Source organism: Oxyura jamaicensis, chromosome 3 (genome assembly GCF_011077185.1).
Source record: "Oxyura jamaicensis isolate SHBP4307 breed ruddy duck chromosome 3, BPBGC_Ojam_1.0, whole genome shotgun sequence".
In the NCBI taxonomy this organism is placed as follows: Eukaryota; Metazoa; Chordata; class Aves; order Anseriformes; family Anatidae; genus Oxyura; species Oxyura jamaicensis.
Genome location: NC_048895.1, coordinates 6,865,536 through 6,892,299, shown reverse-complemented (window position 1 = coordinate 6,892,299; position 26,764 = coordinate 6,865,536). Strand labels below are relative to the sequence as shown.

The 26,764-nt window shown below is 41.8% G+C and overlaps 1 protein-coding gene across 3 annotated transcripts; it reads right to left on the bottom strand.

The window, feature by feature from the left end:
• Nucleotides 1-1,497: 1,497 nt before the first annotated feature.
• On the bottom strand, nt 1,498-26,764 carry BTBD3 (BTB domain containing 3). 3 transcript variants are annotated; one of them, XM_035321783.1, is made up of 5 exons: nt 26,636-26,764; nt 11,108-11,375; nt 10,479-10,569; nt 9,881-9,999; nt 1,498-5,934 (listed from the first exon to the last, which is right to left on the bottom strand). In XM_035321783.1, exons 2-5 carry the CDS (start codon nt 11,248-11,250, stop codon nt 4,902-4,904), a joined length of 1,386 nt encoding a protein of 461 aa, XP_035177674.1. In that variant the 5' UTR covers nt 11,251-11,375; nt 26,636-26,764; the 3' UTR covers nt 1,498-4,901. The 3 variants fall into 3 exon arrangements, with proteins under 3 accessions (XP_035177674.1, XP_035177675.1, XP_035177673.1); XM_035321784.1 differs by lacking the exon at nt 26,636-26,764 and adding an exon at nt 22,973-23,030; XM_035321782.1 differs by lacking the exon at nt 26,636-26,764 and having other exon boundaries at nt 11,108-11,976.

The following is a 26,764-nucleotide window of genomic DNA, read 5'->3' as shown; positions in this document are numbered from 1 at the left end:
TGCTTACAGCAGGACCAACTGGCTTTTCTAAGGAGGTACGGGCTCGCTGTGGGCCATGGACAAGGTCTCTTGACTCTCAGAGGCCAAGAAATCCTGGGGTCCTGTACCTGAGAGCTGAGCACTCAAAAGGAGCCTGGTGTAAGTGGGATCTTACCTTCCTGAGAGGTGGCGGCTATCAGCTCCTCAGGAATTTCCAAATAAAAGGGAATACAGAGCCCCTCTTAGCAAGATTTTATCTGTGACAAATCTTGAACTTATCTTAAGGAGTCGTCTTCCTCCCAAAACCTAAAACACCCCCATTTTTTCCCAGCCACTTCAAACTCCTTTCCTTCTGCTGTGAATACACGCTTGCTTCTTTGCATCAGTGAACACAGAGCAAGAGACTGCCACGCTAGCAGCAATTATCAAAGCAAGTGTCCTAGCACTTCCTTCGGTTAGATTTCAGTCAGAAATGGAGACTGTCCCTTTGGATAAGACAGGTGCTGCTTGCAGCCTCAGGTTCTCTGATAAATAAAATGGACAAGCTGAATAAAGAATGACCTATTTCCTGCAGCTGGACTGCTGCGGATGTGGCCCTGCACCAAACCACCCTGGTATCTACCACGCATATAAGAGCTTGTATTATTAGCACAGAACTCCATGGTCAGTTCCTTTTTGAAGTCTCCTCCAAATTAATGAGAAGCACTGGACACATAAGGGAATTTGGATCATGTATACAGCAGTGTAGTATTAAATACAGCAGCAAGAATTTTAGGAAAACTTAACAAAAGAGACAAGCTTGATGCCTGTAAACATGCTTTAATCAGGATTTTAGATGAAGCCTGAAGTTACTGTTTTTATTTGAGAAGACTTCCTCAATGAAATTTCCATGTCTCCATATAGTGCTGTGGAGTATTTTTTTATAACTAGCTGATAATATATGAGAGGTTCTGGACATGGACATCAAGAAAGTGGAGCTTGGGCTTCACTGATAATAAAAGTTTAAATGAAGACTCAAATCTGCTGGAGGAAAATTTTTAAGAAAACAATCAGAATTCTGACTAACGTGACATAATTAACTTTTCAGCAGAGAACAGCCCCTTTGCACGAACCACGTCGTTTATTCTTACATATCAGAGACTGAAAACCACGGCCTTTCCCGTGCCAACTGTCTTTTAGAATAAACTCCAGACCCTCCCCCTTCATCTCCAAATACTTAATAATATTAATAGAGCATTAAAATATTAATGCTAGCAGACAAGGTCTTTCATAAAGCACATAAATGAATTCATTCACTCTAGCTCATTAGCTTAATTGTCAACCTTTTTACAATGTAACTGATTAACATTTTCATTGTTCTTCCTTGTTTTTCCTTAGACTTTTACTTCTTTGGGGATCAAAAGATCTCTGAATACATAAGCTCAACAAATATCTGTGCCCAACAGTACAATAGCAATCGCTAAAAGATAGCTAAGTAAAGGCTTTCACAGCTCGTACTTCAAAGGTACTGCAGGAAACAACCATTTAAGAACCATTTTTATTTGTATGTTTAATGCGATTATACACATTCATGAGTCCAACAAGATCTGCACTGTGACATTAAAGATACAGTACAATAACATTCAACATGAGGTACTTCATATTTATATATCTGTCCTTTATAAATAATGCTGTAAGCTAAGGTCAAACACTGCTCCAGCACAAATGAGTGCTGTGATCTGAAGTTAGCTGTATTCAATTACAAACAAAACAAAACAAGGAAAAAAACTAAACAACAAAACAGTTCAGTGCAATATGTATGTAGAAATTAAAATGCTTACTTAAATACTATTTGAGATATGCAGAAAGTATATTACATTATACTCTCTATCACAGATTCCCATCACCAGGAAAATCAAACATACATTAGCAGAGGTGGCCAGGTACAGCTTAAGACAACCTAGGAAATTCTCTGTATTGACATTATGCTTACGTGCCAGGTCAATGTTCTGCAAGCATCAGCTGTATCAACGTGTTCAAGCTCAGATACTACTGCTAAACTGACGAAATTCACACCTGGACACCTATTTAAGTGCCTTGATGTCTAAGGTGACTGGAAGTAGTCACCTTCTCGTATAGCAGTACCTGTCAGCATCAAGCAGGGCTCAGAATCAAGCTGAGCTGTAGGCATCAAAAGGTGTTCTGTGGTCCTTATATTTATTCATCCACATTAAAAAACAAACAAACAAACAAAAAAACAAAACACATAACGTTACCTGCAGCAGCTTCTAAAACCTGGAAAGGACCCAGAGGAATTAAGCTACAGGTAGCTTTCACCCTACTTCATCAAAAAGATTTAACAAAACCAGCAAATAAAAAAGAATTAAGTAATAGCTCATTTTCTACATGTTACAGCTATACAGTATTCTGATCTCCTAACTATCTGTTCCAGCCACTGTAGCGGATAGCTTACCTTTATTTGCAGATAAACAAAAATCAAAAGTGAGAACCAGAGTTTAGCTATACCAATGCAGTAGTGATCTGTCCCACCAGCTGAAGCACCTCCTTTTTCCCCCCCCCCAACAGCTCGAAAGGCAGCTTGCTTCTGCAAGCCACTTGTCAGTCTGATAATCACTTGGAACGATTACATCTATGTCAACCTCTTGCTGTAAGAAAACTTAATCAGCTGATTAGTGTCTTGCTCTGCTTCCAAATGCATTTCAGTAAATGGAACTGCTGCTCAAAACATCTACAGGTAGATGACTGTCACTTCTCAACAATCTTAGATTCTTTTCTGCAGTCTCTTCAACTCTTCCTCCAGTCCATACAACTGTATTCTTGTTTAATTTAGGCTGCACATCTACATATAATTAACTGGGGATTTTTTAAAAATCTCTCTGGGAGTTTTCCATGGAGCATTCTGTTTAGATTTCACTAACAGTCTGGATTACGTACATCTGTTGCAAAAAAAAAAAAAAAAAAAAAAAAGCCAAAACATTTTCTATGTATTTGAGGGTATTTCTATTTCAGAAAGAATGTTGCTTACACATACACACACACATATATGTACATATGTGCGTATGTATATAAAGCATTAAACACTAAGATGGGTGAAAAGCATAGAACTTGTAGGGAGTTCTTCATCTGGCTCTCCTTTATTACCCAGAGGGAAGAGCTGAGCTTTGGCCATAATGTATTTGATGTCAATACTCCTGTTCTCCTTACCTCAGATGGTGTTTTGGACACTGCAAAGATGTATTGGCACTTTATGATGGCCAAAGGCCAGGGTTTCAACTGTCAAGAAACACTTAAAAGTAGTAGTATTGAACTGGTAAGCGATCGTATGGGAAAACATTTTTATTATAAAACAGACAAGTGAATGTAGGGTTATGCTACATTAATGTGTTGATATAATAAAACATTAACCTCGAGAATGTCTAGAGAATCATTTGGTCCTCTCATTTTCTTAAAACATACACAACAAAAAGAACCCACTTCAGAGATGAAAGAAGAATGAGATGCATTACAATAGGTAGTGTCCCTTTGAGATGCAACTGTCACAATGCAAGGGTGAAAGATTTTCTCATGTTTAAATAGTACCTGCATCTCTTGTTTACACTGATTTCCTTCCCTGATAGAGTTGTGATCCCTAATACTTTTCCAGAAATGATGCAGACATATGACAGGAAGCTTGAGAAAGAATTCAGATAAGGGAAAGGTTCCACACTGCATAATCCCCTGATTGATGTTTGACTACAAGGCAGTTGCAAGAGATCAGCCATTAGCACGTTAGAGAAGACTTTCTCCTCCTTACTTTTATCTGATGATATAGGCTAACTGTAATATGATCACAGTTGGGAATCTTCTTGTCTTTGTCTGAATTTCACTGATAATGTATGGTTATAAAAAGAAGAAAGCTCACATTACAGGAAAAAAAGTCCAAGTCAGGATTGGTACATTCTTTTGTTCCTCTACAATCTGTCTCTGTAACATTTAGGAGGAAGAAATAAGAACAAAACCAAAACCAAACAGAACTGTCCTGCATTGAATTTTAGATATTAACCCCCATTTATTCAGCGTGGGTTCAAAGAAAATCTATTTAAATAGCAAATCAACTTCAATGTATCAAAATTAGGTAATGGGAATAGAGGCTTAAGTCTGCATATACAATTTGAACATGTTCAAGCACTTCCTCGCCTTGTAGGTAGGTTTCCTAGAAGATGAACTCCGAGGGTAAGCTGCCAAGCCCCCAGATCCCTCCTCACTGTAAACATGTCCATGCACTGCGGTCAGCATGCTGCTTGACTTCCTGAAAGCTGCTCACTGTCTCTTCTTCCCCTGCAGCCATCCCACCAGCTGGCCACAGGAGAATCTCACAGGATGAAAGTATAAACCTGTACTTCCTCAGTTTACAGCTGAAGCACTTTCGGGTCCCATGATAAAAAGCAGCTCAGCTTATTGGAATCTCTTAAGTTTGAAGAGCAGACAGAAGAGAACTATAAAACAAGGCTTTTCATTTTTTACCCTTACCTCCCCTAATAATTACAAGCAGAGAGAAGGAACCATAGAAAGAGAAAACTGATCAATGAAGACAGAGTTAAGTGGAAGTAGTCCTAGAAGCCATGAGATACAAGAGAGGAACATCCTCTGGTGATTCACAGATGCATCAAAGCAAGGGTCAGCATCACCAGCAAACAGGCACCTCTCTTACAAAGCCTTTAACATTTGTGTGTTCCCTAAGAGCTTCCAGTTTAAAGTTGAATATTACATTTAAACTTTAGCACCAACAATGCTACTAGTATAGCAAGCTGGTAACTTGCCCACAGCGTTTGTGACATATTACCTGTACTGATCATGTATCTGCAGACAGAAAGCTAAGCATCAGTAGGTCTGAACCAGGCAGGTTCTTCATAGGAAAATGCTTTGTCTCCACACACTTCCATTCAAGCATAAAATATCAGTTCTGGAATCTGCCCCCCCTGTACCCCAGTGCCATTTGTACTGTCCGAAGAGCACTGAAACTGAACAGTCACCTTCCCACACTGAACTTCTGTCATTCCTTCCTGTCCAAAGTAGCTGAGTTCATTACCATCCAGAATCACACTAGCTGTGTAGAAGGTGTCAGGCTCAATCTGCACTGGATATTCAAACCACACAGGGAAAGTGTTACTAGAACCATCTGAGAAATATTTACTCAAGTTCTGACCTAGGATAACTCCTTGTCGTTTGAGTTCAATCTTGGCACTGTACTCTGCCGATCCACAGCTGGAGCCATACAGCCCAAAGCCAGCGATAAACACTCTTTTATCAACAGCAAACTGGATGCTGTCACACCGGCCCCTGTAACGCCACTGGTTGCTGCGGTAAGCACAGGACTGGAAGCGGTGGCACCTCTGAGGAACGAGGCCTTTCCGAGGCTTGCTGACAAACTGCAACTCTGGCTTTTTGGCAGCTGTGTACCAAAGGAAGATATCGTTGGTCTCGTTGAGGGTCAGAATCCCAGACTGAGCAGCGCCATTTGCGAAGTCATCGAGTGCCATGGTGGGGATGCGAATCAAGTACAGAGCCTTCCCCAGGACTTTGCGCTTATTCTCTATGGTAGCCGTCAGCTCCTGTCGCTGACACTCCACTTCGGCCCAGTTCAGAGCCGCTTCGAAAACCACAATTTCTTTGGCATTCAGAGTCTCCCTTCGGAGAATGCTTTCAAGCGTCTGAAAATCAATGTCACAGAAGCCCTCAGACTTCAAAGCTAGCTCGGCTTGGGCATCAATCACTTCCCAACAGCGCTGGGTCAGGTCAGGTTCCTCAAAGAGGCAGCTCTGGGAAAGCAGCACGCAGGCATTCTTTGCACTTAGACTTGTTTCTAGAAAGTTAACACAGGCACGGGCAAGATGAGGGACGATGTACTTCTTGGCAGCATAAAGAGTGGCCAGTACGGTATCTGCAGCCAAATCAATTTCATCACAATAGATGTATCTGAAAGGAAACACAAGCATGTAATGCTGCTGCTGAATGCACAAGGATCATTTGTCAGTAACACCTCAAAGTTACAAACAAGGAATATTTAAATAGTTCCTCGTTAAAACTAAGCACTGCTTTTGGGGAACATTGATTAAATTCATGAGGAAAGTACAAGATAAATTCACCACTCATGTAAGACCACGGGAGAGAACATGCTGAAATCCTTAAATCTAAGGTGAATAAAATAGCATGTGCCCCAAATGTGAAATAACTCAATAGTTACGTCTCCAAAGCATGCCCCCCTCCGTCTCTGTTTTCCTGCCGTAGGTACCTTGTTTAATGACAGACTAGCCTCCCCAAGAGGTAGCTCCTTACTTGGCTAAGGCAATAGTCTAGAACAGGTGCTACAAATAGTACTTGGACTGGATGTCCCGAGATGGAGAATGATGATGATTCATTGATGTATATATAAATACAAGAGCGAGAACAAGTTTATTGGTAATAACCAGCTAGTGTCTTAGAAGAGAAATGCTATCAAAGCATATCAGGTGCTACCCATATTTGTAATTACTAGCATTTTAACAAGGCAATGAAACACACAGGAAAAGCAAAAGGCACAGAAAACTAATTTTCAGGTTTATTAATGCTTACAACATCCTAGCTCCACTAACACAGCATTTTGTTTCAGTCAGTGCATAAGGAGAAAAAAAAAAAAAAAGCTTTTTACTGCCATGCTAGTGTCATGAAAGAGATGAAGGTGAAATTCTATTTATGTGACTAAACTGCTGGGATTCATTGCTTGGAGAAATGAAGCATTGTACAGTTTGTTCTTTTTAATATCTCATGCTTCAGGGACCCATTTGCAGCTAGTGAATGCAATGTGTTAAAACCATGTCAAATGCAATTTTACTCTTCACAGGGATAAGCAATTCTTGATGGTTATGGTTGATAAAAATATCTTCCTCCAGTGAAGTTGGAGTTGTATGCAACCCTGTACTAATTAATATGTTTTAGCTAGCAGGTTTCCCAACACAATGCATTTTTGGCACTACAGAACGTGCTTATCAAGGGAAACTATTACCTACATAGTAGGTTGTTTGTAGTTGCAGATAGCTTTACTTGGATGATTTGCAGGCTTAGGGTGCTATCTTCCAAGCCACACCAAGACAAGGTGCTCAGAGCAGACTGACCAAGCAGTATAATAAAATGTAAGAGGCTACAGAGAACAGAATACTCATACAGACCCCTCCCTCCCCCCACTTTCTTTTAAACACACCTTTATTACTTGGTTTCAACCGGGCTATTTGCAACAACAAAGGCTTAGGCCTTAGGTCCTTTACTGTCCCCAAAAGCTTTCAGTATGTCAGTTTGTTCGGTGTTATGATTCTCCTCTTTTCTCTCCAACTCTTTTCTCCCTTCTATTACTTCTCTTTGCCTGCTAGTACAGCAGAGAATGATGACATCTGTTTTAAACTGAAATAGTACAGAAGTTGCTAGTTTAATATTCATGAAAGCAAGGAACTAATATCACTGATTTACAACAGACACAGCACAGATCAGCTGTCAGCAATATTCCACACTTCGCACTCAGCCGATGCACCTCGATTCTGGTTGTCAGTTACTGATATTCCAGTCTCACCCTATGCTTAAACAGAGGATTCTGCTAGACCGTAGGGTTGTTGGTTTCGTAACACATTCATCCTAGGTTAAGGTGAGACTGCAGTTCAAAAGTCGATATTAAGGTAAGACATAATGCATTAAAGACACCAACTCGGTGTGTCAGTAGGATTATGAATTTTAACAACCTCTTAACCCTATTTTTAAAACAATAGAGAACAGCAAAATCAATTTTACTGGGAGAATAATTACTATCTACCAGCCAATATTTCCTATACTATATCTTGCAATACCTTGTCCAATGTTCACTGTAAGTACACACACTAAAACACAAAAATATTTAAGAATTCACTGTCTAAGAAAAAAAATATATATTTTCTTACAAAGATGCTGGGTTCCTCCTGACTATGGTAAGGAGCATATGAAGGAGAAGACTGCTTTGGGATGGATAAAAAGTTTTTTCTTTCTTTAGTATCAGTATCATGAGCTTTTTAGCATTCACTGCTCTTAAAAATTGCAGGTGACACTCGTGGGAAGGATTTCCTGGGGGTGAGGAGTGAAGGGGGCCAAGGCTCCCCCCGAGCTCCGCCCAGTGCAGCACATGCTCAGGATTATGCAAGGAGGGGAATGCTGCACTGCCGAGCAACATCCCTTCCCCATCCCTGCACCATCACAGCTGCAGGCAGCTCCGTTCGCAGATGCTGGAGCACTCTGCAGGCTCAGACACGCTGCATTAGCTAGAGCTGAGAAGGGTAGCTCAAAAAAGTTTGTGTGGTTTTCTGCTTTTTTAAATAAAAGCTTACAGGGTGATGAATTTTGTGGTTCTGGCCATGTTCTCCAAGATATTTTCTCAAATTACCATGGGCTAAATAATTTGCCAAGACTTAGGTGATCAGTATCGATATTCTCTTCTAGGTTTGCTCTCTGAACATATTTTCTCATGACAACGATAAATTCAAAAAGCATTCAGTTTTTAGATGGCAAATCACGTATAGTCACAGTGATACAGAATTGCTGTTCAAAAAGAAAGTAGGACAGGACTCTGAGTATCTTGCATTTGTGCCTTTCTGCACGAAAGTAAAGCCCAACTCTGAGCTCTGCATAAAACACCTGCAAAAACAGAAAGGCCCAAAGCAGGGATCTGCAACGCACCTACCGACATAAAGCCCTAACTTGGTGCTACGTTTCAGGTCTATGCAAAAGCTATGTGACTTCAGCTTCTCCTTGCAGTTATTCTTATTTGCACGGAACACTTCTGACATTCAGAATAACCTATAAAAACCAGTACGCAACAAACTCTGTATGCAACTTTGACTGCTCCTCCACAGTGCCACAGAAACAGGGAAGAAAAAAAAAAAAAAAGAAATCGTTCTGTAATCCCATGCTAGCCAAAACAATCTATGGAATATAATAAATGGTTTGCTAGTGATTATACCATTACATGCAATAAGCCCCACAACACGTTAAAAGGATTACCATCAGATACTAACGTATACTGTAAAGCTGTTACTAAAGCTGAAGGGAAAAAACCCTCATAGGCATAGCAGTTCTGCAACTGGGAATTTCTCTTTAAAAATCAGAGTTTATAGATACATTCAAGGACAGCTCAGCAGGGAAATTGCTTCATTGTGTTCACTTGGAACCGATAGCATTTCTTATGCAGTTTGCAAGAAGAAATCAAAGACCTAGATAAATAATGATCATGTAAACTGACTTCTCACCCCCCACACAGTTGGAGTAAAAACCACCCTATTCTTGTAAACAGCCTTTTTAGCACTTTCCAGATGCATCAATATAACAGATGAGAGGAAATTTAATTTTCAGTGCAATTTGATTTGCAGTAATTTATGGTCATTTTTCTAAGACAAGGCAGATACCAAGCACGTTTAAAAAAGAGCTGGAACTATACACAAACATAGCAATTCTGATTTTTGTTTTTCTTTTTAACTTTTCACTGTGCTTGCAAAGTATAACAGTGCTGTTGTGTTCTGTTGCGATTTTTTTTTTCTACAGCTGAGAATTCTTTTTAGCAACTCCATTCCTTTGTGTAATGTGTGGTGACAAATCAAATCAATAGGCATTACAGTATACAATGTGCCCAAAGATCCCCTGTCAAAGTCATTATTTATAACTGCCTACATTAGCCTAATATATGCGTGCCTGGAAGTAGAGGGGGAGATCAACATGAGGTAAAAGTTTGAAATACTTGAAACACAGAAAGAGGAATATTTTAAGCAATTGCTTTCGTTCTGTTTACACACAAGTCTAATACACTGGTAATGTCATGTTTAAAGTATGTATACATCATGAACAGAAATATATCCAGCAGATGAATGATGCTTACTTCAGCATTGCAAGAAAAGCAGCAGGCTCAACATCTGGTATACGGATTTCATCTTTGTCCTCTGCAAGCTCTCCGTAAAACATCGCGTGGAATACCGAGCTCCCAACAGCCAGGACATACTGTTGAGAAAGGGAAATCTTATTTCATGCTTTAAGCCGACAGCACTGCCAACAAAAACAATGTGGGAGAGCCACTCTGAACATACCAGGCTTCACTGACAGGCAATAGACACACTTCGGTAAGAAATGGAGTTGAAGTTAAAAACAGAATTACACATTTTCCCCTTCGTTTTACTCTCATGGGCATATATACATTAGCTACTGGAAAAAGCTCATATCCACTACAAAAGTTAACTATTTCTAGACAGTCTCAAGTGTAATATTAATCAACAGCACGAGCAGTATTCCTAACCTTACAATGACTGCCTCAGACACCACAAAGAAAAACAAGGGACAGCATTCAACTGCATGTAGACTTTTAAAATACAGAACTAAGCCTGCCTCAGAGGAGCTGAATCTCCCTTGCTACGTCCTGGCATAACCATGGGAGCTCTCCTGCTATCCCCCGCACAAAAACTGATAATGCAGCTGTTGCTTACTTTGTGTCCTGGCAGCCGCTGGGTCCCACCTGGTGGCCCGACCACAAAATGAACATCTGCCATCAAGTCATTGTTGAACATCACTGCATTTCTACAAACAGAGGCAGCGTGTTAATTTATGGTGCCTCGTAACTCCGCGCTTGCCCCGGACTAAAGACATCAAATTTCTTAACGTGTTAAAGTTACATTATAATAGAATGAGAAACAGGTCAAACAGTTTTAAGCTACTTTACACGTCAGTGCACAAGTGTACTGGGAAAAAGCAAAGCTGGGGAGGGGGGGGGGCAATAAATAAATAAATAAATAAATAAAAACTTACAAAAACTTTTCAAAAGGTGGCAATCAGTCAAGAGTATGTATCACTGAAAACCCCCACTATGGTCTACAAGCAAATCTTTATGGGTATGCTGCAGCTTGCAGCAACAATTTTATTTACACAAACAGCTGCAATGTCTGGAAAAGAGCTATCAAAATATTTCCCATTACCCAAATACATTTTTCACACACCAAGGGAAAAAAAAAAAAAGATAGAACAATGTTTTATTCAGCTAATAAATAACTAAAAGTACACATTTTGTGACTTCTCACCACTCCACCCAAAACAGAAAAATGAACTGTCCTGAACTTACCTCTCTCTGATGGTTGGATAAAGTCCTTGCCAGTTTGGTGCAGGAATAGTGTTGTTGTTGTTGAGATTTTGCTGGTGGTACTGCTGGACAGCAGTTGTATTAGTGTTGGCTGGTTTCTTTCGGGGGAAAATATCAGCAGCCATCTTCTTCTTCTTTTTGGTCTTCAAGGTAATGATTTCATAGCAAACTGGAGGCAATTTGCTGCTACTACTGCTGCTGCTGCTATTTCCTTTCTTAGAGCTCTTCTTGGACCTGTTCTTGACCGTCTCTGGAAGCATCAAGAAGAAGGTGAGACATTTCATGTTCTTTCCTTTCTCATCTACCATGAGTATACTTATCTGTACAGCTAGATAGCCTTGCTAGCTAAGAACATTAAAAAATGCACATGTAAGCTGTTAAACACCGGGCAGCAGAGCTGAGAGTTTGTTTCTCTTCCAGCAAGGCAAGGTGACCTTTCCAGCATACCGAGTAAGAAACTGCCTTTAAGTTTGATCCAGTACTTGAATCGTTAAACACATCCCCATCATTCCAGCCAGTTTTATTTCTTTCCAGGTCTCCTGACTGTGAACCACCCGAAAGCGCTGCGCACTGCCAGGAGGGTAGCACAGCAGCTCCCTGACGGAGGCTCCGCGGCTTGCTGTCGCACGGCTCGCCTGCTCAGCGCTCAGCGAGCTCAACTTGTGCGATGGAGGGATCCGAAGAGAGTCGGTGTTGCAGCCCTGCAGATGGAGTCAGCCGGCGCTCGGAGCCAATGGCTGAAGTCACCGCCAGCGATTGGAGCCAGCCGTACAGTGACACCTATTGTAACGTGCGCGGTGCCAACATTAAAGCGACAGCAGTGGCGCTCCCCAGTTGAGACACAGCACTAAGTAAGGAAGGGACTGGCACGCACGGTTGCATAACTGCACAGCTGGCCAGGGGCAGGACAGGGAGCTCCTGCCCTCCTCGATGCTGCCTGGATTTTCACAGGGGAAGCAATGAAAAGTTGAAATCAGGTAGAGAGACGTATTTGAGCCTCCGTGTTTCCGTGGGAGCTCTTCCCACATGCAATTGCTATTAGCATGGCTCTCTATGCTTCTGGTATTCCCACAACCCCTCCTGTAACTGTTGTGCAGAAAGGGCTCGCTATAAATATCCGAGCCAAATTAAAGCAAATCAGCTAGCAGCGGAAAAGACGGCGATGCGGTTAAACAATCCCTTTCAGCGGAGTTTATACTCCAGTGTAACATGAATAGAGATGAGGTCACAGCTTCAGCTTTAACTCCTTATGTTTCTCGATAACGTAACAGCCTCTGACAGGGGTCTCAAATCACTAAGCAGTGTTAATTAGGCCAACCTACACCAGCCGTGGCTGCACCACATCAGAAGAAAACTTGTAGATGTGCAATCAGATTAAAGCAAATCAGAGTGAATATACTTAATCAATGTTTCAAAGCATTAAATGAAAGTCTGAACAATTTAGTGAGTCTCAGGCAGAAATTGTTCCTTGAGATGCAAACACATCCTGATTTTATTAACAGCTACTTTCTGAAATAAACAGGATATAAGCTATGCCAACCAAATCATTTAAATAAGAAAGAAGACTAATTTTCAGTCATTAGCTTACTTAGAACTTAAATATAGAACAGATTTCCTTAATAGTAGGTCAAGTGCATAAAAAATGGGAAAACACTGCCTCTTAAAAAACGCAGAGAAGAAATACTCAGTGTTAGGTGTCAACATTTCACACTTTAAAATATTGGCTGGGTTGCTAATTCAAACATCATCTCAATTATTGTCAAGTTTTAAAGAAAAAATCCTCTTTTCTCTTAATGCAAGCTTAGCCATATGTAGCTTTAACTAATTTTGCTGGACAAGAGTACAACATCAAAAGAAGAAAAAAAAAAAGATCAAAAGTTGGTGGAGAATCAGTTGACCTTGCTGACCCTGAGAGTCTGCCCCTGACTCACACTGAGGCACAGAAGTTACTCAGGCTATTTATTGAAAATCCCGTTGGGATTGCTTGAATCGCAGCTACGGCTCCATAACGTGTAATCTCAGAATGTCTTTAAACCCAAGGACTGTAAAACCCTAAGTGCAGATACTGCAGAGATTATCAGGTCTCCTGAAGAGATGCTCCATGCTAAGCACTAACTAAAACTGCTGGCAGCGGCCATCCCAAGGCTTGGCTGCAGTGGTTTGATATATTTCCAGACACGTGTCTTTCTCCTCTGCCTGAAGCTCACAGGGAAAGATGCTTGTCCATGCATAGCTGCTGCATTTCACAGCCCAGCATCTCAATGCAAAATCGCCTTCGCTGGTAATGTAAAAGAAGATGGTGGGTTATGGCTGCTGTGGAGGAGAAAGCTGAGAGACATTCCTAAACAGATTAAGAGGCAGGTGAAGCAATTTCCAAAGAAATATTTCCTAGCAAGCTTCCCCAGCCCCTCCTCCTTTCTTACTCGCTCTCATTTTTCTTTTTGATCTGTGACAGATTCATTTGGGTCAGAAACTAACAATCTTAGCCACGTTGAATTGTGGAAATAAAAGGGGTACAAGGAAATGAAACTCATCCCACAGATGGGATGTTTATAATTGCTCACAGCGGAGAATTTACAATGGGAACACAGCAAGTATTCTCAGCACAAAATGTGACCTTGTTGGGTTTGTATAAGTTTTTTTTACCCTCCTTAGGTAAACTTCCGTCCCTTCTAGTTACAGTAATAACCTGTTTGCCATTGCACTGGGAAAAAAGTAAAAACCGTAGAGATACTGAATAGCCATGCATTCGTCAGAAAATCTGGTGAAATTCAGCACTGCCATTGGCAGTAGGAGAAAGGAAACAGGTTAGGAGATTCGTATGGGAGATTTGATTTTAATTCCACAAATCCATTTCACTTACTAACAAATACGAAAAAAAATCAAGGTCCTCATACACTTTTGCAAACTACTTTGCCAAACGAGTCCAAGGATTATACGCATAGTGAATAAGGTCACTGGGAGGCTGCAGAAGGGCAAGGGAACGACAGACTCACTGCTTACCTCAGTTTGGGTAAGACTAGTGGTAAACGTGAACCAGGAGTCAGGCATACCTTTGACTTCTGTAAAACACAACACACATACTTATAGCACGGGGAAGGAAGAGAGGAAGAAGGTGCAGATGAAGTATGTTCTGCCTGAACCCAAAAGTCAGACAGACCCCTACTAGACAAGACAACATCTGTGTAAAAGGATAAAAATCCACCCCAGTAGGTAAAAAGCCTAACTGGCAGCTCTGTCAGTTCTTAAATCCCCCATCAAAACCTGGTCTGCTGGAAATGGAAAATATTGATGATTCCACAACCTTTTCATAGGAACTGCTGGGTTCTGTTATGACCCTTTTCCAAGCTTTATACCACCTTCCACTGAACTTTATTAGCTCAGAAGGAAGTGACATATACCAATTATTAGACCCATGTGAAGTGGGGAAAAAACGTGCAAAGAAATGGTGCTACTTACACTCACTTTTTTTTTTTTTTTTATACTGTTTTGGCCAACAACTTCCACATATTTTCCCATAAAAAAGTTTTCTTCTTTTATTATACACATACTGTTAATGACTTTACAAATCAATGTTAGCAATCAGTAAAAGCAAGCTATGAACTTCTCCCTATTTCAATACCTCAAGGCTAGTCAGAGTCTCAAGTTCCAGTCAGTCTGTTTCTGATGAGAAGATCAAGGAACCTGATCTTCTCTTACCCAAAGATCTATCCATTTCCAAAAATCTGTTATGATATTTTCCTTATTTTCTTCAGTAATTCACATTTTTCTTTATTAGCAGAACTTCATAAATGTAACTTCAAAAAAAAAGGAAAGTAATTCTTCAGATACATTAATATTTATAAGTAATCAAACCAGAAATATTAACTTCAAGGGTGTAGGCAATTCCATCCTTACGTCTTAACACAGGTCTAACAAAAATCATTTGTGCCAGATGTGAGGAATTTAGCAAAAAAAACCTATATTCTGAGGCTGAATCACATAATCATTATGGTTGGGAAAGTCCTCCAAAATCATCTGGTCCAACCATCACCCTACTACCAGTGTAACCCACTAAATCATGTCGCAAAGCACCAAGTCCAACCATGCATCAAGTTTCATCCTTCTTTCAAACTGGGAACAAGTTATAAACCCTCGGAAATCAGCTCCTGGATAAAAATTCTTGAAAAACAAACAAACAAAAAACCTGAAGCACTAATTTTTAAGTTTAAATCCAAATGCATATAACATACCTGCAATCCCAGTTTCCACTATCCTCTAAGACTGTAATATGCTTTGAAACCATTGTGAGGACTGGCTCAGGAATCACATTGCCCAACTCTTGGTGCAATATACATATGATGTAATAATTGTGTGTATATATATGTATTACACACGATTATGCCTTTCAAAAGGTAATTTACACTCAAGAAATCATTGAATTTCCAAGGTTGATGGGGGTACTCTTCCTCACATTACATCGATCTCTCCTCATGCAACAGCAAACATACTCAAAAATTTCTGTTTTTTTCTTCTACTAGGTTGTGCCTTTCCTGTATCACATATTTACAGCTCTGCTCTTCATGTAGTAATAGAAACTAGATAAATCCCTAAAAAACAAGATTTCATCAAAATTCCCAATGGTCTGTCGCAACCAGATCCTGAACTGAGGAATGAATTCCAAGTAGGCATTGAGAAAATGCATATATTTCTTTTTTGTGAAGTTGCCAAGTCTTTCCCTGGGCTGTTATTATGCCTATGCATTATTAAAATTCTTTGTTTAAATTCTGGATTCCCCAATGAAGCACGTTTCAGACGGTACATCTCTATTAACCAAAATAAATACACAGTGTTAATGTTTAACAAATCTACCTGTCCACTTCTACTTCATTTAATTTGACTTTTTACACACAATTTTTTAATCAGTGTCTAATTCTAAGATCAAATAAACAATAAAACCAAGAAAATCAACCCAGGCAGCTGAAGAGCCTAATTCTGTTTACCTATTTATGAATTATTTAGTCACTTGGAAGAATCCTTCCCCATCACCACTCAAAATCCTGATAAAAATGCTCACTTGGAAAGGAGACTGATAGCTCCGCGCTCGACTTCCTCGAGTAAAAAACATATTACAATTGACAAAGTTTCCCAACCTCCTTGCTCTCTCCCAAGTTTCTGTTTGGCAGCACAGAAGCTAACCAGGACTGGAAACTGTTTCTGTTTGTTGCATGGAAAAGCTGGCCCTGGAGTCTTCCTCAGTAAGGTTTGCTAGGGTAAAAAGGAGACTAAAGCAGGAACAAAGATAAAATTACGAAGACTTTCAGAGAATAAGCTAAAATAATGAAAAAAAAAAGGGGGGGGGGGGGGGAGAGAGAGAGTTTTTCTTTCTCAGAAAAGCCAAGAACAGAATAGCATCAGAATAGAAAACCATCTGGAACCAATGCTAGAAGCTAAAGTGTGTTTTGCTATAGGTGGTATGTTATACTAGCAACATGCTTGTTGGCAAATATTCCTCCCAACTCTGCTTAGTGTTTATTCTGTGCTTTAAAGAATGAGGACTTAAACCCTTTGCATAATTCTATCCACAAATACAGCTTTTACATTTTTTTCCCTAACCACCCTCAAATGCTTTAAAGGAAACAAAAGCAGGAAGACTTGAGCAGCCCAATCAACAGGCGAATACAAACTTTTATAAATAAGGAGTTTAAAGAATAAAATTGTCTTTTATTCTCCCATTATTCTGTTATTTGCTAGCATGTAGGCTGTATCTCTACACATCCCTTTTTACTTGTCTCCCTGTCAAGACATCCTTAATCTTTCTAATGTCCTTTTTGTATCTGCAATTATTTTTATTGCCCCCTTTTTGATTTTGACCGCAATAGCCTTTTTGAGGCAAAGTGATCAAATCAAAGCATTGTATTTAATAATAAGAAAAAACATTTATCCCTATAGTTACTTCCTGATGCAATCCACTTTCTCTCTGCATGAATTTTAATTGGCTCCCCATAAACATGTTCCAAAACCAAGTGCAACACCTCCGTCATTTTTCCTTGCTTAGCTGCCAAAAGTCTGCAATTTAGCCACAGTGAGAGATTCAATAACTTAATATTTACACCCAAAACACACTAATATAACAGAAAAAAGACTTCTTTACACTCCTGAGTTTTGCTTTTAAAGTTAAAAAGTTCTGTTTCCAGCTGTATAAAAATATAGCTAGCAAATCGAAGTGAGAAAGGAAAAAATGTTTGTTTCCCCAGAATTTTCATTATCAATTCAATACCACGTATGCCACGCAAATGACATTCTATATAAACCATAACTGTATAAAGACTTATGTTTAAACAGCCTACAGTGAACAACATATTTGATCCTTTTAGTGAATTATCACACCAACATTCCCTTTTGTGCATATGGAAAGAAATTAGGTGAAACGCTTCATCACAACACGAAATAAATGATCTCACCAGCCTGCTGAGACACATTTCCTAGCGTCATAGTTTAGGAACTGCAAGTAGAAAATATCCCAGAGTAGAATTTGCAATTTATTCTATGAACATTCATTTGCTGCTTGATAGTTCAATGTAAAAACAAGAATTATAAATAAATGTGTGAGATGAGAAAACCTTCAACATTAAAATGAGAAATTTTACCCAAGGTTACAGGAGATAAACTGTTCTTCTAATAGTTTAAAAGCAACAAATTGTGCATTTCTTCCCCATCACTAATGCCTAAGCTTGCCCATTTCATTGCATGTTTTTTTCCTCATGACAAACTGTGGGGTCAAAAAATAAGTTCTTTCTTAGTCGCTGCCTCTTTCGTGTGTGCATGTTTCTAAACATATTGCAAACCTGAAAGCATTCAACCCTTTCCTAAGACAGAGGTCAACTTTAATTCTATTCTCCCTCTTATCAAAAATGACTTACAAAGGCAAGATCAGATAGCTCAGGAAATTGGTAATGAGATACAGCGGTTTTCATCCCTAGGTCACTAATTCTAAATTGACCGAGGTCAACAGTAATCAAAAGTCATTAGCATTTAATGATCATTCAGTGCCCTGTGAGAAAGAAGCTAGTGATCTTAGTGCACTTTAGAGAAACCACCACTACAATTAGTACTCATATGCTGGCTATTTCAATGGGGAGATTGGGATCGGATGACTAGGGACAAGCCTTTCCCTTCCTATCTCACAGGCAGATCTCCCTTATGTAGACAAACCTTTATACTAATTTTAACTTTGTTCAGAAACTACTTTTTTAAAAACTGAACAGTTAAATTAAAACAGGATCTACAAAGGGCAGGTAGAAACATGACCGGTCCTGTTCTGTTACATCAGTGCTTCCCAGATGTCTTTGTTCTCCTACACACAGGTCAGTAAGTCCGCAAAATGATAAAGACAACTTGTCCATGAGACCTCACTTCTGAGAGCTGATGGCACTAGAGGAGTATCCACCCCATGAATAACCACAGGAGGAACATGATCCAGTTGAATGTGTTAGCGTAGACTTCAAGGACTACATTTTCACATGCAGATCACCTGTTTTCATGTCAAACAAGTGTAGAAGTACCCCGTGGAACATAAGAGGGAGGAAGATATTGCCAAGACCCACACAGTACCTGTTCTGCAGCCTGCAACCTTCAGTCTCCTGAGATCGCCATGCTCTGAGGTGCTTCATGTTCACAACTGAGTGAGGTTAAAACAAAGGAGACTTGAAACATTAGATGTTGTAACAAACATCATTAGGACCTGCCATCATGAAACTGCATCAATCTGTTAGACTCTAAGCTTCACTAGACGTGAAATAGCTGGCTTAGAAACCCCAAGCAGATCAGTAACTGGGCACACTGGTAGAAGAGCATACCTGGAACCATTCAGAAGTTTTAAAAGAGTCAATAAAGGGGAAAAATTGGTACAGTTTCTTGTTTCCAATGCATTTTAACTAACAAAAGAAAAGGACTATCCCAGTTATTGGAAGAGGAACAGATTAGTCCCTTGGCAAAGCAAGAATGTGATAAGAAATGCATTCTCAAACACAGCGGCTCTCATTTCTCAAAAGTTGGTCTCAAAACCCAAGAATAAACACTATTGTGTTTTTTTTTGTTTGTTTGTTTGTTTTTAATTGTATAATAACCCCGTTTTTCAGGTATGAGGGACCGATCACTGCTAATGAGCTGCGTCCAAATATTTCAAGGAACTGAACTAAACACTGCATCCATCAGACTGCACTACACCAAACTAACCTTCTTTGGCCACATGTCAGAAGCTGTGGATCTTGTTACTTGCCATTAGCTTTGTTTCCAGACTCACCCAGCATGTGAAGGTCCTGTTTGGATTTATAATGGTGATTCCACAGGGGAATAAAAACATCGACAAAGTTTTATCAGATCAACTGTTCTACAAAAATCAGATATACTTTCCTCTGCTGCAAGTACTTCAGCCACACGTGCCTGTTAGTTCAGTTATGCATTTTGATTAATTTCTCCTCCTCTTTACAAGTAAATGGCAGCTACTTAGCAGTAATGAATTTTTGAAAGATGGACATGTATACACTCAAATTCTGGTTTCAGGTTATATTTTTAAGCATCAAGACATATTTGTGTAGCAATGCTGGGGCATCCTAAGTGCTTACTCTCCTTCATAATGCTGTCTTACTAACCCTGGGACATTTCAGAATCGTAGAACAGGAAAAAAAAATGAAGGAGGAGCAAGTAATCAAACGAAAGAGCATAAAGGTATTTCAAGGGATTGTATTAGGTACACGTACGTAAGATTTATGTACTATAAAACTTTTATAGCATGAAAGCCTTTACTTTTTCTTTGTATATATGCAGCAGTATCACCTTGGTCTGACAGTCAAAACTGCACTAAGAAATCAAATGCACCTAGGTGTACTTTGTACACCTTTATATGTGCATTACACTACCCTAACGTCACGTGGCATTCACCTGAGCTACATGCCTCGACAGAAATCAAGCAAGCTGTCTAACAGGGCAGGGATTTCTTTCACCTGAGTTAAACTGCATGCTGAGGACTCTAAAGTAAGGCAAAACACTCCAGCAAAGGGGCAGCGTACGTGTTTCTGTTGTAAATAACAAGCAGCTTGCCTCAGCTCCTCCCCAGCTGTAAAGAGTACCACTTGTGCTAAGTAAGCAAGGTGACACACTGAAAGCAGCGTGTGGCACATTAGGGATTAGATTTTAAAGGGATTTTGTTCCATCAACTCTTTTAAGCCTACATATAAAATCCCACAGCTACCAGGTGCAAGCAAACGTGCTACCTGACTGAAGAGTTACTTTCTTCTCATGCTCTCAGAAAATCCTTGCACCCAAGCAAGCTTTGAGCATAACAGGAGGCAGCAAAGCTGTAATTCTAGAAAATGTCATTTTCTGAAGCAAAATGACTCCTTTAAGTTCTTCAGATCATGAAGAGAAACTGCAGCTAGGGTGGACACAAAGTGTAACCTGGCACATGAATATCCATCCTGTCACGGGCGTATGTTACCAACAAGTCATTCACAAGTGTACTTAAGTGGTACGTGATCCTCTGGTGGACCGAAATATTTATTCAGGACGCCAGGTAACCTCACGATACAGGTAACAGGGCTAGACAAGATGGTCTCACAAGGTGCCTTCCAAACCTGTTTTCTCTGATTTTACACCCTGCACACCCAGGATGGCCAGCAGATGTTCACAGGTCACCCATCTGCCTATCAGTGTTTTAAATAGCAAGCACTTCACAGATGTTGCCCTCATTTGGTCATTTTACTCCAGCATGCTTAGTTAGCAAACTCAGATGGGCTGGTAGGATCACAAAAAAGACAAGCCAGGCCAGAAAAGCAGAAAGTGCACAAATACAAATGAGGTAACCTTTTACCTAAGCCTTCCCCCAGCTTTCTGACACGCATACATAAAAGGCACTCTGGAATTAAGGCACACGACTGGAATTCAACCTTACAGAAGAAAGCAAAACTGAAGAAAACCTGCACTGCACAAAGGTTTTAATCTTTTCCTTACAAGATTACCGTCTCTTATTTCCAAATTTTGCCTTAACCAGCAGGTCCTTGACAGGAAACTGTTGCTTAGTTATGTAGTGCCTCAAAAAATGGGGCTTGCCTGCCAGCTCAGGTATATAAATGCTTCTGTAAAACAAAGCAACAGCCTGCAAAGTTTCAGGAGTTAGTAGAGGCAATATCACAGGAGAACTACCTGAAGTGACCCAACAACGCTAATACTGGGCATGAACGACGTCTTGCTGCAGAACTAGAGTCCTTTGCACAACTTAACAAAAGAGATGAAGACCTACATTTCTTTTGACAGCGCAAGGCACAGCCTATCAGCAGCAGACCTCTGCTTTAACCAAACCTGCCCTAGCACTAAAGCTATTAACATAAACATAATACCTGTTTGGTAACTTTAGAAAAAAAAAATCTATCACGCAGTCTAAGTAGCGAGAATCCACGCTATTAAAAAACGAGAAAAGAAAACAAACTACTGCAAGTTGCATCCTTTTCCTCAGCCTTACACGGCAAGCTAGAGGAATTCCGGATGGCTTCTGAAAGGTGTTTCCTCCAGGGCGCAGCTGAGGATCACTGGAGGGGAAACACGAGGAAAGTTGCCGCGTATTATGTCGCGGCATACTTACAGTGAGGGATTTAAAAAAAAAGAAAAAAGTACTCCACTCTAGATTCCATTTTGGCAATCCTACAGAACTTATTTCAAATGAATAAGGTCCTAAGATATTTAATTCACAAAGCTAAATAGCCTAATTATGCCAAGATACAACACATTATGACATACTGCACTTCCTTTCTGCAGGAAACGATGAGACCAGAATAAAAATACCAAAATAAAAACTATTTTAAGCCTGATTCAAGCCTGGAACAGTTACAGTAGAGTCCAATACAGTGCTGCATACATACAGCCCAACACCACCTTCCTCTGCAAACACTACACAAAAAGTGTGAGACACAGATTAAAGGCTGGGAAGAAAAATAAAGTGTTGCAAAGACAAGTACCAGCACAGGAAACTGACACCAGAGCCTTTCAGACATGACCCAGGCAGCCTTTGGTGTTTCAAGTGGGCATGTTTGTAATCCTGCTAGGAACGCTGAAATATCCTAACTTCAAACTTTTCCCCATTTCAGGGGAGCATGACCCACAACCCCCCTATTTCTAAACACCTCACCTTTGAAGACACAACCCAGGCAGCCGAGTTTACAAACTCCACCTGAAATGTACCACTGCCGGACTTTCTCAGACCAAAAACTTCCAGGAACACAATGCTCTGGGGGACCACACAGACACTGGGCCGACAGGGAAAGGGAAGGGGCATTTTGGTCAGACTGGGCACTGCCACCAACCTCTCCTTGGCAAGTTTTACTTAATGGAGAGTTAAGAGAGTTTTGCTTAAAGAATCATAAAAAAAAAAAAAAGAAAGAAAGAAAGAAAAGAAAAAAACACCATTTCAGGCAGAAGAAAAAGGGAAAATAAAGGAGAGAAAGCAACTTATGGGTTCACCCCGTTGTGAAGCATTTCCCGAGCAGCAGCTGAGAGCCCCCCCCCCCGTTCACCCTCACCCCTCCACACACACCCCGGGGCCCAAAACCAACCCCAACCCCCCAGAGGACTGCACAGGGCGCCCGGTACCACACCACCTGGGCCTCCCCCCTCCGAGCCCCCCAAGTTTCACCCCCCCCCCACACACACACCCAGCAGCGCTCAGGTGCGGCCGCTCCCCCCCTTCCCCTTACGGGGCCCGACGGCCCCCGCCCTGCCCCGGGGCCCGGCCCGGCCCCCTCAGCGCCACCGCCCCCCCGGCACCACCCGGTACCGGCCGTGCCCCCCCGCCCCGGCCCCTCCACACCGACCGACCTGAGGCGCTCCCGGCGCGGCCCCTCGCAGCGCCACGCGCGGCCCCGCCTCGGGAACGCGCCCGCCCGCCCCGCGCGCACGCGCACGCCGCGCACGCTCCCCCCCCCCCTTCCCTCAGAACTCCATGGCAGGCTGAGGGGGTGGCAGGCCGCGGTGGGTGCCTGTGGCGGCTTCAACTTGACTAAAGTAGCAAATGAACGCACGGAATTGACAGAAATAGTAAAATTTTTAAAAAACACACGTGAAAAGTATCCCGCTGCGGGGTTAGGGTGTCACAAAAGCTCTGGTTTTACCATAGGGCAGCAGCCCCACCTCAGAGAGGAATAAACCCGAGGGGACTGAGGGCTGCGACCCTCCCTGGGCACCCTGACATAGCGTCCTGGCACGGCCCTGGCACGGCTCCTGGTGTGCCCTTGGACCCAAACCCCTGCCAAGCCCCCTCTGACCCCCTTCAGAAACACGTAGCTGCATTGACAGGGTCAGCAGCCAGGCTTACCCAGGATTTCGTAAATACAGGGCTTCTTGGGGTGCTGCTCTGTCAGGCCACCAGGGAAATTAAGATGTATTGCTGGCATTTATTTTTAAAAGCCTAGCAAAGGGCTTTATTTCAAGCTTTAGTGTTGTTTCCCCCACCCCAGTGAAACAATTTCTGGCATCAGCGTTGTGCTCCAGCTTTAGTCCCTCATGAACATTCATTTACCTACATTATAGATGTTATTTCAACAGATACCTTCACAAAGTGAAATTAGGTGTATCTGTGGATAATCAGTGCTTCACTTTCCCTGTTTTAATATTGTAGCTATTGCAATAGATAAGAAGCTACCCAGCAGCAATTGCAACTGTATATGGATACACTTTATAGTTCTTATGGTTTTTACCATTAGAGTACATGCTTTAAATTATAACATACAAACAATGATTTAATTGGGACTGGGGAAGCTAATGAAAATATTCACTGTCTGAACAGCAGGGTTAAGCCTAGATAACCACTGATTCTCCATCCTGTTTTCAGACAGAAGGGAGAAGTCCCTTTTGCAGCTCAGGTAATTCAGTCAGGCAAGTGGCTGAGAGAAGCCCGGTTCTCCAGTTCAGAGGAAGGCTTTGTGGATTGTGATCCCATAGCGGAAGTGTGCACAAGCTACGGAGCCACTCATTACACTCACCTGATTCATATGTCCTCATTTAAAAAACACAGAGCACACTACAGACAGGGGTTAAACTCACTCTTGCCTTGATGCCCTAGAAATAGCAAAGGCGTACTAGAGCTTGGTGATAAACCAAGGGGGTTCAACGCACACGGGCAGCGTGCAGGCCTGCCAGCTGTTGAAGTGCAACTCTTTGATTGCTTTTGGATGCTTCCCATCTGTAGGTTAGAGGTTGTATGGATCATACTCCCACTTTCAGTTCCCCAGGGCAGTCTGAAGGTTACTCAGCGTTCACTGACGGCTTCCAGATGGAGGAAGGCACTGAGTTGTCCCCAGATTAAGTGCTCCTCCCAGTAACACTGGTTTTACTTTCAGGGCCCTCAGAGCTCTCCTGGGTTTCCAGCCCTGGTGGGGCTGGGTGTTGATGTCATAGAATCATAGCATATCCCGAGTTGGAAGGGACCCATAAGGATCATCAAGTCCAACTCCTACATCCCTTCTCCTTGTGCTGAAGCTGTTGCACCCATAGCCCAAGAGCAGCTGCCGTGAAGGTTTTTGGGCTGCTCCTTCATAGCTTTGGAGTCTTGTCTGCTCTCATCCAGGTTTCCAGGCAAGCTCCAGTGCTGCTGAGAAAGGTAAAGCTGTGCATGGGAGAGCTGAAGTATTTTAGTCAGTGTTTGCAAAGCCATTTAACTGGGATTGGTTCTGCTACATGATGGTGGTGGTAGGAAAATAGAGCCAAATATTTGTGTTGAGTCACATTCAGACTTGTCTGTTCTCATGTCACAGGCATATTTTCCAGGTATTAAGCAGCACTTTCTAAAGACACTAAATTGAAGAGGCATTTAAAATGTTCATTTTCCAGTTCAGCTTGCATGCTGGGGAGGTTTTCCCAAGTGCTGCAGGGTATAATTACAATTTCTCCAAAAGCATTGTCCCACCAGGCGCTTAGCTAGTTCTGACCAGGCCCCCCCTCTTAAAGTTGCCCTAAGTCTCCCCACGCAGCTTCCCGGAAAGGTTATCATCTTTTATTTAATAGGGGGAGAAAAGAGAACACAAGAGATTTACTGCAAGTGGAAGCCATTACTGGAGCTGTTATCAAATGAAAGAACAATATAATAATGCCTAGCCATAAAGATATGAAGAGCTGCCTGTCAGAGGCAGACACCTGACTTGTAAAATTAACTTCTGCAGCTGCTGCAAGCTCTTTTTGGCAGTCAGGACAAGGCCCTTGCAGCACAGGGTGAAACCCCCAGGGGTGTTGCAGATATTCAGGCTAGAAATTGAGCACCTGAGCCAAGAGCAGCTGGAGGGAGATGCACTAGTAGCTTTCCCAGAGCTGGGGACGTGGACAAAACAGAGCCAGCGGAGCTCATCCCCATCCTGCCATCCCCAGTGCGGTGCCATGTCCTCTGCATTTACTTGGGCATCAGATGCCTCCAAAATCTACACTGTCTTATCTCCAGCAGCTCATTGAGGCTGGTGACCCTGATTTTGGGGTTAAGTATTAACTTGCTAATAGCAGAGGGTGCTGAATTTTGTCTGCCCTTTAACCCATAAGGTCAGGACATGCAGGCTATGGATCTGCAGCTAGAAGACCACGACTTCCAGTCTAGCATACAGGCACGTACAGTTTTCCTCATCTCTCCCAGTTTTGCCCTCTGCCAAAGAGTTGGGGCAGGAACTCTTTTAGGATTAAGCAAATTGCTATCAACCTTTCCAAAACAAAAATACATGGACTAGTTGATATGGGTGTCCATTGCAGGGCAGGTATTCATTTGTCATCACCTGCCAAGATAATAACTGAGATAAATGCACAGAAATACCAGAATCCCCAATGTGAATTATGGCCTTAATCCAGAGGAAGACAGTTTGCACTAAGGCTGCTTTAATATCTTACAATTTCAGCTTGCTCAAGAGCTGTATGGGATAAAGTGTAGCCTCCACGGAGGCAGCCATACCTTGTTTTATAAGTGTTATTTGCAAGCGTGGAGAAAAACGGCTTGTTTTCTCCCCTTTGCCAGCTTCCCCTGCAGCCACACCAACTTCTGCCTCCACTCTCCAACTATGTCACCCCAAATTTAGCAGCTGTGCAGGTGACCAGGATGTCCCTGGCTGATAAATGCTCATCAGGCACCGGCTACGTAGACTCTACATGCCTTCTGCCACAGCAGACGCATTGTTTGCTTGAAAGATAGCTAATGGGTATCAAACACTGCCTTATGCTATCCCACCAGTGGCTTGGGTCTCATAATTCCTGCTTTTGCCCACGAGGAGCAGGTTGGTCCAGCACCCCACACACCTGCAGGATCAGCTGTGGGTTCACCTGCCACCCTGCTGGAAAGGGACCACAGAAAGGCTTAGAGAAGAGGCTGCCAAGGCTTTCTCCTCCCTTGGACATTGTGGAAAGAAAATATTTTTACAAGCAGTCACAAGAGTTTTTGACTCCTATCTGAGAGCCAACATCTCCAGCACACAGACATCACACCTCAGCCCTTTCCCCACTAGAATCACTTACTTTTAGCAGCACAGTCACGTCTCACACCTCCTTTCCTCCCAACCAGCTGTATTATCTGTGTCTGAGTTACACCAGAAACCACCTCCAAGTCTCCCTTTCAAGAGCTCAACTTCCTTCTGCAGCCTTTTA